Raw genomic sequence first — 12,466 nt, 5'->3', positions numbered from 1 at the left:
GTGGAGCCATTTATTAATATTTGTCTTTTTACTTTCTGCTGGATAATTATTTTTTTCTTTCATTAAGTAAATAAGCCTGTCAAGATCTTCAGCATTTTTATTAATTTCTTTAAAGATCTCAGGCTGCTCTGAGGCGCCAGTTCCTCAGGAGATGCGTTGACAGCTTGAGCAGCCTGCTGATGTATTGTGCATCTTTGATCTTGATCTGCACATGAAGATTTATTTTTGCGCAGGATACCTTGGAAAGAGATGCCTCTCCTTTTGAGCTGTAGTGAACCTAACACCAATGCCACTTAAACTGGAGTCAAGACAGGACTTCATTCTTTTAGCAGCCTGTTCACTGTCAACATCATGACCAGATGAATTTTGTCGATCTCCATTGTCACTTTTCATTGAAAGCAATGCGACATCATGGACACAATTTAATTCCAGGGATGACATTGCCACTGAACAGTCCCTTAATTCTTAGCTACCTCCACATTTACTTCTGAGTATTCTATTTACTGCTTTCTTGTGATTTATTAAATGGATCACAACATTTTCTTTTGAAGTTTGAGTAGATAATCAATAGCTTTTGCAAATTGTGTGGTCATCCTCAAGTCAAACCTGTCCTCCATGAAAACAATTTTAGTTTGTCCTCTTAGCTACCTCATGCTTCAAACTAACTGCCCTTGAATAGCCCATTGAATGGCAACTCTCAGAGGTATTTCCCTATGGTGCAATTCTCATTAAGGGGTTTCCTACTAGCCCAAAACGTTGGAGCAATTGGCAAGTGACTGAAATGCTGAGCATGACAACCCTATTAAAAAGAGAACCAATTAGAACATTTTCCATAAGAAACTGTTAAACCTACTCAATAAACCATTTATATAAACAATTAAGCCTTCACCAATAGAAACTATTGCAAAACACAATGTGCTTTGGGGGTATTTACCTTTTTGAATACCATTTAGAGACCAGAACCATTAGAACTGCTGTAGCCTAGTGGTTTGCTTGTTCACCGGAAAAGGTCTAACTGCTTCAAACCTTTTTTGAAGGGATTTGGCCACATACTCAATGTATTCTCAACCAATAAAATGTTGCTCATGAGGTTGAAAACCCCTGCGCCAATACCTCTACCTGGGTAGTACCCAACTTCAGCTGTTCTGATTGGGAGGTTAACCTGTCCTCGTTCCGAATCTCAACCAATCCTAATCTTAACCATTAATTTGTATTGAATGTTTTTTATTTATTGACAACTTCTAACTGGATATAATAGTGAGCCTGTTTAGCAGCAACATCAAATCAAATTGTATTTACAGTATATTACATACGTATACATATGATATGAGTAATGTAGGGTATGTAAACATTATATTAGGTAGCATTGTTTAAAGTGGCTAGTGATATATTTTACATTTCCCATCAATTCCCATTATTAAAGTGGCTGGAGTTGAGTCAGTGTGTTGGCAGCAGCCACTCTGTTAGTGGTGGCTGTTTAACAGTCTGATGGCCTTGAGATAGAAGCTGTTTTTCAGTCTCTCGGTCCCAGCTTTGATGCACCTGCACTGACCTCGCCTTCTGGATGATAGCGGGGTGAGCAGGCAGTGGCTCGGGGGATTGTTGTCCTTGATGATCTTTATGGCCTTCCTGTAACATTGGGTGGTGTAGGTGTCCTGGAGGGCAGGTAGTTTGCCCCCGGTGATGCGTTGTGCAGACCTCACTACCCTCTGGAGAGTCTTACGGTTGAGGGCGGAGCAGTTGCCGTACCAGGCGGAGATACAGCCCGCCAGGATGCTCTCAATTGTGCATCTGTAGAAGTTTGTGAGTGCTTTTGGTGACAAGCCACATTTTTTCAGGCTCCTGAGGTTGAAGAGGCGCTGCTGCGCTTTCTTCACGATGCTGTCTGTGTGAGTGGACCAATTCAGTTTGTCTGTGATGTGTATGCCGAGGAACTTAAAACTTGCTACTCTCTCCACTACTGTTCCATCGATGTGGATAGGGGGGTGTTCCCTCTGCTGTTTCCTGAAGTCCACAATTATCTCCTTAGTTTTGTTGACGTTGAGTGTGAGGTTATTTTCCTGACACCACACTCTGAGGGCCCTCACCTCCTCCCTGTAGGCCGTCTCGTCGTTGTTGGTAAGTGGTCAGAACCTGGTAATATCAGGCCGTATAATGCATTCAAATGGTCTTTCAACAAATTGTTTCAGGAACGCTTATCTGTTTCAAACTACAGAAATGATTTCGGAACCATCTGAGATGGTGGGTGTCAATCCTCTTTCTTGTGTTTTTTTAAGGTGGAATGACTCAGGAGGGACTGTAGCCTGTTGTGCTCTTCTGATATGAGTCTAACTAGCTTACTAACCTGGGCAAGCTTGCATATTTGAATTCAGCTTTAGTCCACCTGACAGGGTTATCAAAGATAATATACCTTTTTATCGATTTCTGAAATGGAACTCACTCTCCAAATTACAACAACAAGTAGGTCAGGACTGGACCGGAATGAGTTGATATTTTTACCTGAATTGAACCCAGCTCCCTTCCCCTGTTTCTAGGTGATATACAGCTCATTCGGTGGGACCTCTAAAGGCCTGCACTTCAACAACCTCATTGTTGGCCTGGTTCTCTTGACTAGAGGACGTGATGAAGAAAAAGCTAAATGTGAGTATTGTAACCGACAGACTTATGGAACCTCTATAGATGCTTGTGTTGACCATGTAATTACAAGAATAATCATATAATTACATATATAATTTAATAGGATCTCTGAGAATAAAAACAAACAAATAGACCTTCACACAAATGGACCCCTCTTTTGTACTGGTATCTAATTTGTATTCTTGTAAATTTCTTATGCGATTCACCCCCATTGTGAATCACACCTGACAGAGTTGCTTATCAGGCTAAGCTTCTTTTTGTGGCTCTCCTTCAGACATTTTCAGTCTGTTTGCCAGCGATTTGGGCAATCATGCAACGAGAGAGGACATGGAAAGCATGCTGCAGACTGTGGATGGAGAGATCCCACTTTCTCTCAGGAAGTGTTTCTCTGAGGTTAGCTCATATGCCTTATTTGAATGAATATGTATGGGTAGCTGCCAAAACAAAGGAAACGCCAACATGAAGTGTCTTAGTAGGGCTTTGGGCCACCACGAGCTGCCAGAACAGCTTCAATGTGCCTTGGCATAGATTCTACAAGTGTCTGGAACTCTATTGGAGTTCTTCCACAACAAATTCCATAATTTGACGTTTTGTTGATGGTTGTGGAAAAAGCTGTCTCGGGTGCCACTCCAGAAGTGTTAAATTGGTTTGAGATCTGGTGGTTGAGAGGCACACACACACACTTTAACCTCCCTAAGCTCCTTAGAGACCCCTCTTTCAAAGTCACTGAGATTTCTTCTTCTAGCCATGGTATCCAAAATAATGGGCAACTAGGCATTTTTATACATGACCCTAAGCATGATGAGATTTTAATTGCTTAATTAACTCAGAAACCAAACGTGTAAAAGCACCTGCTTTCAATATGCGTTGTATCCCTCATTTACTCAAGTATTTCCTTTATTTTAGCAGTTACCTGTATTTTACTGTTTTAAACACACATTTTGACAGCCATGTTTTCACAAACTGTATGATCACCAGGGTGGTTGCAAATCTGCTATTACACGTTTACCAGGTCTATTTTATTTGTTCACTACAAACATGCCACGTATCCTTATCTAATGTAGCCTTATCTAATTGTAAGCTGCTGACAGAACTTATGTTACCTGTTTGGGGTGGCAGGTAGCCTAGTAGTTAGAGCGTTGGGCCAGTAACCAAAAGGTTGCTGGATCGAACCTCAGAGCTGACAAGGTAAAAAATCTGTCGTTCTGTCCCTGAACAAGGCAGTTAACCCACTGTTACCCGGTAGGCCGTCATTGTAAATAAGAATTTGTTCTTAACTGACTTGTAAAATAAAGGTTCAATAAAATAAGTGCACAGGGCTGTTAATGCTACTTTACACAGGAAGATAATTCCAGTATGTTTTGCACCTTTGTTCAAGGCTTAGTGGAGTTCCTGTTATTTTCTTTACCAGGGTGAGAAGGTAAATTATGAGAAATTTAAGAGCTGGCTTCTGCAGAACAAGGATGCCTTCACCTTCTCCCGCTGGCTCCTGTCCAGTGGGGTGTGTGTCACCCTGACAGACGATAGTGACACACCCACCTTCTACCAGACCTTGGCTGGAGTAACCCACTGTGAGTGACTGTCATCCTGATCCTTTGGGAGATGTACTCATTAATAACCTAGGCTAGGGGTCTTGTCATGCCACTTATAGATTATTTTTTTTGCAGTAGAGGAATCGGATATCATTGACCTGGAGAAGAGATACTGGCTGCTGAAAGCTCAGTCTCGGACAGGACGATTTGACCTGGAAACCTTTGTCGCTTTAGTTTCTCCCACTATTCATACATCCCTAAGTGAAGGTAAGAGAATACGCAGGATGTGGATTTAATTTATTGGATACTTCTTTTGAAGGCAGTCGTAACATCCATTTCTCCTTCTGTGCAGGTTTGTTTCATGCCTTTGATGAAAACAGGGACAATCACATAGATTTTAAGGAAATCTCATGTGGACTATCTGCTTGCTGCAGAGGGCCTTTGGCAGAGAGACAGAAGTGTAAGTAGATACAATCACTAAGCCTTGCTGTTTGTCATTCTTTCATCACATTGTCAGTTTCAATGGGTGACTTTCCTCTTGTTTCTTTTCCCCAGTCTGTTTCAAAGTGTTTGACGTTGACCATGATGGGCTTCTGTCTCGAAAGGAAATCACAGAAATGGTTGGGGCATTACTGGAGGTGTGGAAAGACAATCGCATAGACCTTCTACCTGTAAGTACAATTTGGCCAGACTGGACATACTGTAGATAATGATAACTGTTGTAATGTTTGTAGTTAGATTGTTTTGTTTTAACCTGTCCCATTACTACTCTGGGATCTTACTTAAGCCTTACCCTGCCTCTGTCCCTTAAGGAAGCGGACACTAATGTCCATGCCGTTGTGGAAGACATCCTGAAGGAGCATGACACCACTAAGGTATTACCTTACCGCTTGCATGACTTTGGATTCATATAGATTTCTTTAAAGTTGTCAGAACATTTTAAAACTGGCTATTGGTGGTTGTTGTGTTCTTTAGCAAGGGCATTTGACCCTGGAGGACTACCAAATATGGAGTGTGAAGAGTGCATTTGCCAATGAGTTCCTCAACCTGCTGTTTCAGGTAAGAGCCAGCCAGCATGTGTTTCTACTTTGGTCACCATTATGTGCTGTGTGTGCTTTTCTTGTTCTGCTGGATCACCAGTCTTCTGCTATCGTGTTGGTCTCTAGGTGTGTCATATTGTCCTGGGGCTGCGGCCTGCTTCCCCTGAAGAGGAGGGACAGATAATCAGGTATGTGTGTTTGTGTCACCATGTCAGTGTCCTTTCCTGCTGTCATACACATTCTTCCTTACCCCCTCATCAATCAATCAAACACTCACAAACTCACTGACTTGTGTCTGCAGGGGCTGGTTGGAGAGGGCGAGCAGACACGGCCTCCAGCCAGGAGACTACTGGTTCCTCATAGCAGTGCCATGGTGGCAGCAGTGGAGGGACTACGTCAAATATGTAAGGAAGGCTTTTTTGCTGCTTGACACCATGACCATCTGTTTATCATACTGTGCCCATTCTACACTATAATTTCTTTGCTGATGTGATTGTGGTTGTTGGCATCTCTTCCAGGATAACAAGCATATTGTGGTGGAGCAGCCATTAGTGTTTGACACAGTGAGGAGTGGTGTAGGGGCCGGAACACAGGCCAGGGCAGAGCAAGGCCCAGAGGGGGAGAGCATGGCCAGCTCCCACAGCTCCACAGAGGAGAAGTTCGCAGACAACATCTCCAGTGCATCAGAGGCCTCCGAGACGACCAGCGGCAGTGAGTGGCTAAGAATTCTCAGCACCCCGCGTAACACTTAGTATTAAGCAAAACAGTTGGATACTAGTACAGCTTAATAATAAGGAAATGCACCACTCATTATAGCTGCCTGGCCTTGCATACTGTGTGCTGAGAGTGAGTGTACCACTGAATGTCATTGAAAACCATTCATTTGCTCTCCTCAGGCCTTCTACCCCGGGGCTCGACTGCTACGGATATCTGCTTTGCCCGTCAGCATGATGACACAGACAACCAGTGCTTCCTGGGGGCTGATGGGAACATGGTGGTTCTAAGGCCTGGGTCCATCGATAACCAGCCTCTGGTCAGATCAGAGCCCTTAAAGGTAAGTTAGGCACCACAAACAACACTGTGGAAGGGGATGAAAATGTTCCTCTTCTTCAAACTGGCCTTGCCATATTATTTCAGTTTTAAATCTGTCCATCTTGAACTGTTCCCCCAGGCTCCCACATTGACTATGGAGGGGGGCCTACTGAGGCGCTCCCCGTCCCTGATTCTAGGCAGGGACTTTGAGGTTGTGCCAGAGCCTGTGTGGAGGGCACTCTACCACTGGTACGGAGCCAACCTGGGTCTACCCAGGCCGGTACGTACATTTCAACTCTGTAAAGCAGGACCACTTGTGGATTTTCCATTAAACCATCACCATTATGATCCCTATTGATCCTGACATTGTGATAACCTCACATTCCCATCCCTTCTCCTGTTGGCATTCCCAGGTGATCAGAAACACCAAGACAGACTGTGCTGAGCTGGAGCTGTTACCCCGACACCTGCTCTTCCTGAGGCAGCAGCAGCCTCCCCCCCGCACCCCCCAGAACAACGTCTGGGTCAATATGGGTAAGAGGTTCCTCTGCATGTGTCTCCAGCGCTTCTCCAAAGGTTACAAAGCAAAGGAGGGACAAGAATAGCACAGTGCCCTAGTGACTTTCTGCCCAAGAGTGTCCTGGGCCATTCAGCATGTTGATCTGAAAAGCATGTCCACTCCTGACTGCGGATGATTGAAAGACCACTCGTGCGATAGATGCGTTCTGCCTACAACACAATCACGACTCAGTCTTGCAAAGTTAGATTTGGGTGGTTGCATTGAAGGGGGCTGATATTATATTGATTCTAACATAAACAATTAAACGATTCCCTCTAATGTGGGAATTAAGGAAGTATGATGTAACTGGGCAAAGTAGTAAAGTTTCATCACTAGAATTCTCTGCGCGGGCTGGCATTTCTTCTGCACAGCAGTCCAGTAGGAGGAAGGCACTTAGAGGGAACATTGCTGCCCCAAGTCTTGTGACCACAGGGACACAAAAATGTTTAATTAACATTTTTTGTGACCTGAGTCTTTTAACCAAAATATCACAGATGAGATGACAGATGTCCACATGCCCCTGTAAGGGCGGGAGGTTACCATGGTAGCACGACGAGAGTCATGTTTGTGTCTGTGAGATTGAGTCTGTCTAGTAGAAGCATTGTCTTCTCTTCCCTAGCTGTTGAAACTCAAACATAGAAAAACAACCTAGCTTGTCAACAAAACAATGTAAATATCCAAGAAACACAAGGACAAAAAGTCTCACTTCAGCAGACTTTTGTTTTAAGTAAATTAGACCAACTTTTATGCCTGTGCGCAGCGCTTCTAAAAATAAATCTTTCACTCCGCTTATCACGTTCGCACAGCCCCAGCCAGGCAGTGTTGCAGTGTGAGATGAAATGGGCTATGTAGGATCTGGGCCTCATATGTCAGAGCATTTGACCAACGCAACATGGTCTGTGGATTTTCTTCCACACCCGTTCCTGTGCTTTTTACCAATCATGTGTGCAGTGCAGTTCAATGTGTTCGTGGTGTCTCCCTGAACTCCCCCAGGTAACGTTCCCTCTCCTAGTGCCCCCCTAAAGCGTGTGTTGGTCTACACGGGCTGTTTCAGTAGGGTGGGCACCATCAAGGACATCCATGAATACCTGTCCCAGAGACTCCGCATCAAGGAGGAAGACATGCGCCTCTGGCTCTACAACAGTGAGGTTGGTGTGACTCATAGAAGGTTGACCCTTCGTCAACATACACGGCAGGGTTCTACCCAAAGAATGTAAGAGGGGCACTGCGCCACCATGTGGACTTGGCTGCGCCACTATTCAAATAATAAACACAAATAAATAAATAAATACAAAATGTAAACACGCACACTGAATTGCTCTTGCATGGACCTCATACCTATGGTCCCTGTCTGTAGATCATTGAATAATGACATTACTAGGATAATTCTAGAAAAGATACTGTGAAGAATATTAAATAATTATTTTGCACTTAACCAGTGTGTGCCGCTTTATTTGTTATCATTTAAGGCTCTAGATTGCAGGAAATGGCACTTACAGGTGTTCAAAAAACACACATCCCTGAGTCCAAAGGGAGCCACGGCCCTCCTTGGGACCTCCCCCTCGACTGATTCATCAGCAACACCCTGTTTAAACAAATCCTGGGGAGAACCCTACACTGCACAAACAGACGTGCACAGTAAACACTCACACTCAAATACTCACACACACACTCTAATTTTACAGTTCAAAACATTATATTCCACAGAATTATCTGACCCTCCTTGATGATGAAGACCATTCCCTGGAGGGGTTGAAGATCCCAGATGAACAGTACATGGTCATAGAAGGTATGCATCGTAACGACTCTCTGTGTTTTTAATGGCTCCATCATGTATTGTCAGGATGAGTAAATGAAGACACTTTTGTTTTCATCAGTTCGGAACAAGGACATGAGCTGGCCAGAGGAGATGTCTTTCATCGCTAACAGCAACAGGATGAACAGACACAATGGTAAGACCGTCACTGCATACAGTTACAGCACCAACACAACATTAGCACTCCTATTATGTAATCATTATTGATAATTTAACATTAACTGAGCTGATTGCTACTTGGATGTATTATAGATAAGTCTGTCAGACAGTACTTGTTTTTTGTGGTCTCCAAACATATTGAAGGGGTCGTACTGACTGCTGTAGAAGCTTTTGATGGTTGAATAGCGTCCTCAGACTGTTGCCTCCTGCTGTTGTTCACAGTCCCTACTGAGAAAGGTGCCACTGGACTGAGCAACCTTGGCAACACGTGCTTCATGAACTCCAGTATCCAGTGTGTGAGCAACACCAAGCCTCTCACAGACTACTTCACCTCAGGAAACCACCTTTACGAACTCAACAGGTATGTGTGTGCATTATTTTAGACTTAAAAGAATGCATGCTTATTATACAAGAAAGTATTATTATACATGCTTATTATACTCTTTGGGCAGAACATTGTTCAAATAAATCCACAGCTAGCAGAGATGAGTGTGCAAGTTTCTTTTTAATTTGTGCTGTTTGTCTCCATAACAGGACCAATCCAATTGGGATGCGGGGTCACATGGCCAAATGCTATGGTGATCTGGTTCAGGAGTTGTGGAGCGGAACACAGAAGAACTTGGCCCCTCTGAAACTCAGAGTATGTCCACAAACAAGCCTCCAACTGACGCCCCCCCCAATAACACTACAGACGACCAACCTAAATGTACTTTCTTTCAACCTAAAAAATAAGAGTCAAATGGTTGTCTTTTTCCATTTTCTCCTTGTCCTCCGTCTCTTCCCTCAGTGGACGATAGCGAAGTACGCTCCCCGGTTCAATGGCTTCCAGCAGCAGGACTCCCAGGAGCTGCTGGCCTTCCTGCTGGATGGCCTTCACGAGGACCTGAACCGTGTTCACGAGAAGCCCTACGTGGAGCTGAAGGACAGCGACGGACGACCAGACTGGGAGGTTGCTTCTGAGGTCAGAGTTCATACACACTGTTCCTATCGTCATGGTGGGGAGATCCAGAAATAAGGCCTCAGGTGAATCACCTCATGTAGCTGTTGGGAGTATAAATGTTGATTTGGAGGTATAATATTAGATTTCTGTATCATCTTGAACTGCTAGAAGTTATCCTTTGTAGCTCACTTGGGAGAGCATGGTACTTCTAACGCCAGGGTAGTGGGTTCGATTCCCGGGGACCACCCAAACGTGAAATATATGCACGCATGACTGAGTCGATTTGTCTTAAAGGGTCTGCTAAATGGCGTATATTATTGTCTGGTGTGATGGTGAATTGTGTTCCCCCAGGCGTGGGAGAATCACCTGAGGAGAAACCGTTCCATTGTGGTGGACCTGTTCCATGGCCAGCTCCGGTCACAGGTCAAGTGCAAGACCTGTGGCCACGTCAGTGCACGCTTTGATCCCTTCAACTTCCTCTCTCTCCCTCTGCCCATGGATAACTCCATGCACGTAGAGATCATAGGTGAGCCTTATAAATCAAATTGTATTGGTCACATACGCATATTTAGCAGATCTTATTGCGGGTGTAGTGAAATGCAGTGTATACAGTACTACAGTGCAACATCCAGAAAATACATTCCAAAAGATTAAACATAAGCATCATATTGGAGATATGTCTCAGGAAGTCTGTCGCCTGTCCACCCTTTCTTTTACTGGACTCTGAGCTTTACAGTAACAGTGTGGTGTTGAATAGAAAGCTATTTTGTTCCTGTTGTCTTTTGAGGAAATCTATATTGGATCCTGTGCCTCTGAAACACTTTGCTCTTTGCTTCCTCTGTCCAGTCACTAAGCTGGATGGGTCATGCCCAGTGCGGTATGGGCTCCGGCTCAATGCGGATGAGAAGTACACAGGCCTGAAGAGACTCCTGAGTGAGCTCTGCTGCCTGAATCCTGAGCAGATCCTCCTGGCTGAAGTACATGCCTCCAACATTAAGGTGGGGCCGTCATCTATCCTCCAACACTGTACATCCATCCATCACACTGTCAATATCACAGTCTGCACGTAGACTAATGATTGTCTACCCTATTTTTAGAATTTTCCATTGGACAACCAGAAAGTGTGTCGGGCGGTGAGCGGCTTCCTGTGTGCGTTTGAGATCCCGGTGCCAAGTGCGCCCACGTCTGTGGTGTCCACTCCCACACAAACAGATGGTATACCAATTGGTTCTTCTATTCATTAGCGACGTTTCATCTCTTTTTCATTCCTTTTTTAAAGGCAATCCGTAAGAAGTGATGAAAGGGGGTTAGAATCCAAAGAAGTACACCTTGGAATGTAAAGAAATGTACAGGTTCTATTAAACAGATGAAAAAAGGTAGATACTTTGACACTGGAAAATATAACGTATAACATTTGTTCTTCGTGTCATCTCCAGAAGCTCAAGCACTAGCCTATGGGAACGCTACCATGATAACTGACAGTAACTCTCTGAACCTGGGACTGATCCCCAAGGGCATGCCCAGCACTGTGGTTCCCTGTGGCACAGAAGGCAGCCTTGCTAACGGTCTCCCCGACGGCCCCGTGGTGCTCCCATCAGACAGCCCCTTCACTGGGTACATTATCACCATCCACAGGAAGATGGTAAGAACTGCAGGATGGGCTAAAGATGGAGAGAAGATTAGCAGTGCATCAAGATTAGTCAAAGTCTATATAATGCTCACTTCTAAACAATGTGTCATTTGTGTTTGTTTCGTAGATGCGGGCAGAGTTATACTTCCTGTCCAGTCAGAAGAACCGCCCCAGCCTGTTTGGGATGCCACTGATCGTGCCGTGTACAGTCCACACCAGGACCAGGGACCTGTATGATTCTGTGTGGACCCAGGTGTCACGCCTGGCCAGTCCCTTGCCCCCTCAGGAGGCCAGCAACCACGCCCAGGACTGGTCAGTCTCTCCAGACCACTCTCTGTATTTTGTCAGGTGGCTTTGCAGTGTTCTCCTAAAGGTACAGGTGTGTGATGCTGATCAGTGTGTGTATGTGTGTGTGAACACAGTGATGACAGCATGGGCTACCAGTATCCCTTCACCCTGCGCGTGGTGCAGAAAGATGGCAACTCCTGCGCTTGGTGTCCATGGTACAGGTAATTAAGTCTCACACAGTACAACATATCACTATATGGTTGAAGATAGAGAATCTGTTCATTGATACCCTGTATTGTTGTCCCCCTCAGGTTCTGCAGAGGCTGCACAGTTGAGTGTAACGATGAGAGGGCTGCTGTGGGAAATGCCTTCATGGCTGTGGACTGGGACCCCACTGCTCTGCACCTCCGCTACCAGACCTCTCAGGAGAGGGTAAGAGAGACATGAGGCTGGGGATAACCGCAGCAATGGAACCCTAGGGGTCATATCAAGATATTGAATAAATACATAATGGATATATGTCATACACTAAGTAATGTTTGTCTGTCCTGCAGATCGTGGAGGAGCACCCCAGTGTGGAACAGAGTCGCAGGGCCCAGGCAGAGCCCATCAGTCTGGACAGCTGTCTGCAGGCCTTTACCAGTGAGGAAGAGCTGGGAGAAGATGAGCTCTACTACTGCTCCAAGTGCAAGACCCACCGCCTGGCCACCAAGAAACTGGACCTGTGGAGGCTGCCGCCCATCCTGGTCAGACATAGAGCTCATTCCCTCTGCGTTAACTTCCCTGTCCTTTCCCTATTCATATTTGTGTCAATAGGCAACAGTTGAAACCTA

The 12,466-nt window shown here is 44.9% G+C and overlaps 1 protein-coding gene across 1 annotated transcript in view; it reads left to right on the top strand.

Moving 5' to 3' along the window:
• The window catches only part of LOC135548375 (ubiquitin carboxyl-terminal hydrolase 32-like), a 29,745-nt gene that overhangs the window by 11,511 nt on the left and 5,768 nt on the right, over positions 1-12,466 (top strand). The window contains exons 3-30 of the mRNA XM_064977909.1: positions 2,535-2,640; positions 2,912-3,030; positions 4,049-4,208; positions 4,305-4,436; positions 4,522-4,629; positions 4,725-4,840; positions 4,982-5,044; positions 5,145-5,228; positions 5,336-5,397; positions 5,511-5,613; positions 5,728-5,920; positions 6,106-6,263; positions 6,381-6,521; positions 6,655-6,775; positions 7,794-7,948; positions 8,508-8,589; positions 8,678-8,752; positions 8,998-9,136; positions 9,310-9,415; positions 9,563-9,736; positions 10,067-10,241; positions 10,562-10,713; positions 10,813-10,930; positions 11,152-11,357; positions 11,473-11,657; positions 11,768-11,854; positions 11,945-12,065; positions 12,188-12,379. Coding sequence (XP_064833981.1) covers positions 2,535-2,640; positions 2,912-3,030; positions 4,049-4,208; positions 4,305-4,436; positions 4,522-4,629; positions 4,725-4,840; positions 4,982-5,044; positions 5,145-5,228; positions 5,336-5,397; positions 5,511-5,613; positions 5,728-5,920; positions 6,106-6,263; positions 6,381-6,521; positions 6,655-6,775; positions 7,794-7,948; positions 8,508-8,589; positions 8,678-8,752; positions 8,998-9,136; positions 9,310-9,415; positions 9,563-9,736; positions 10,067-10,241; positions 10,562-10,713; positions 10,813-10,930; positions 11,152-11,357; positions 11,473-11,657; positions 11,768-11,854; positions 11,945-12,065; positions 12,188-12,379 — 3,633 coding nt within the window. The remainder of the gene's footprint in view (positions 1-2,534; positions 2,641-2,911; positions 3,031-4,048; positions 4,209-4,304; positions 4,437-4,521; positions 4,630-4,724; positions 4,841-4,981; positions 5,045-5,144; positions 5,229-5,335; positions 5,398-5,510; positions 5,614-5,727; positions 5,921-6,105; positions 6,264-6,380; positions 6,522-6,654; positions 6,776-7,793; positions 7,949-8,507; positions 8,590-8,677; positions 8,753-8,997; positions 9,137-9,309; positions 9,416-9,562; positions 9,737-10,066; positions 10,242-10,561; positions 10,714-10,812; positions 10,931-11,151; positions 11,358-11,472; positions 11,658-11,767; positions 11,855-11,944; positions 12,066-12,187; positions 12,380-12,466) is intronic.

The sequence above is a fragment of the Oncorhynchus masou genome, chromosome 11 (genome assembly GCF_036934945.1).
Source record: "Oncorhynchus masou masou isolate Uvic2021 chromosome 11, UVic_Omas_1.1, whole genome shotgun sequence".
NCBI classification, from domain to species: domain Eukaryota; kingdom Metazoa; phylum Chordata; class Actinopteri; order Salmoniformes; family Salmonidae; genus Oncorhynchus; species Oncorhynchus masou.
Note: the sequence above shows the minus strand (reverse complement) of the source record. Positions and strands in the feature narration are given on the sequence as shown.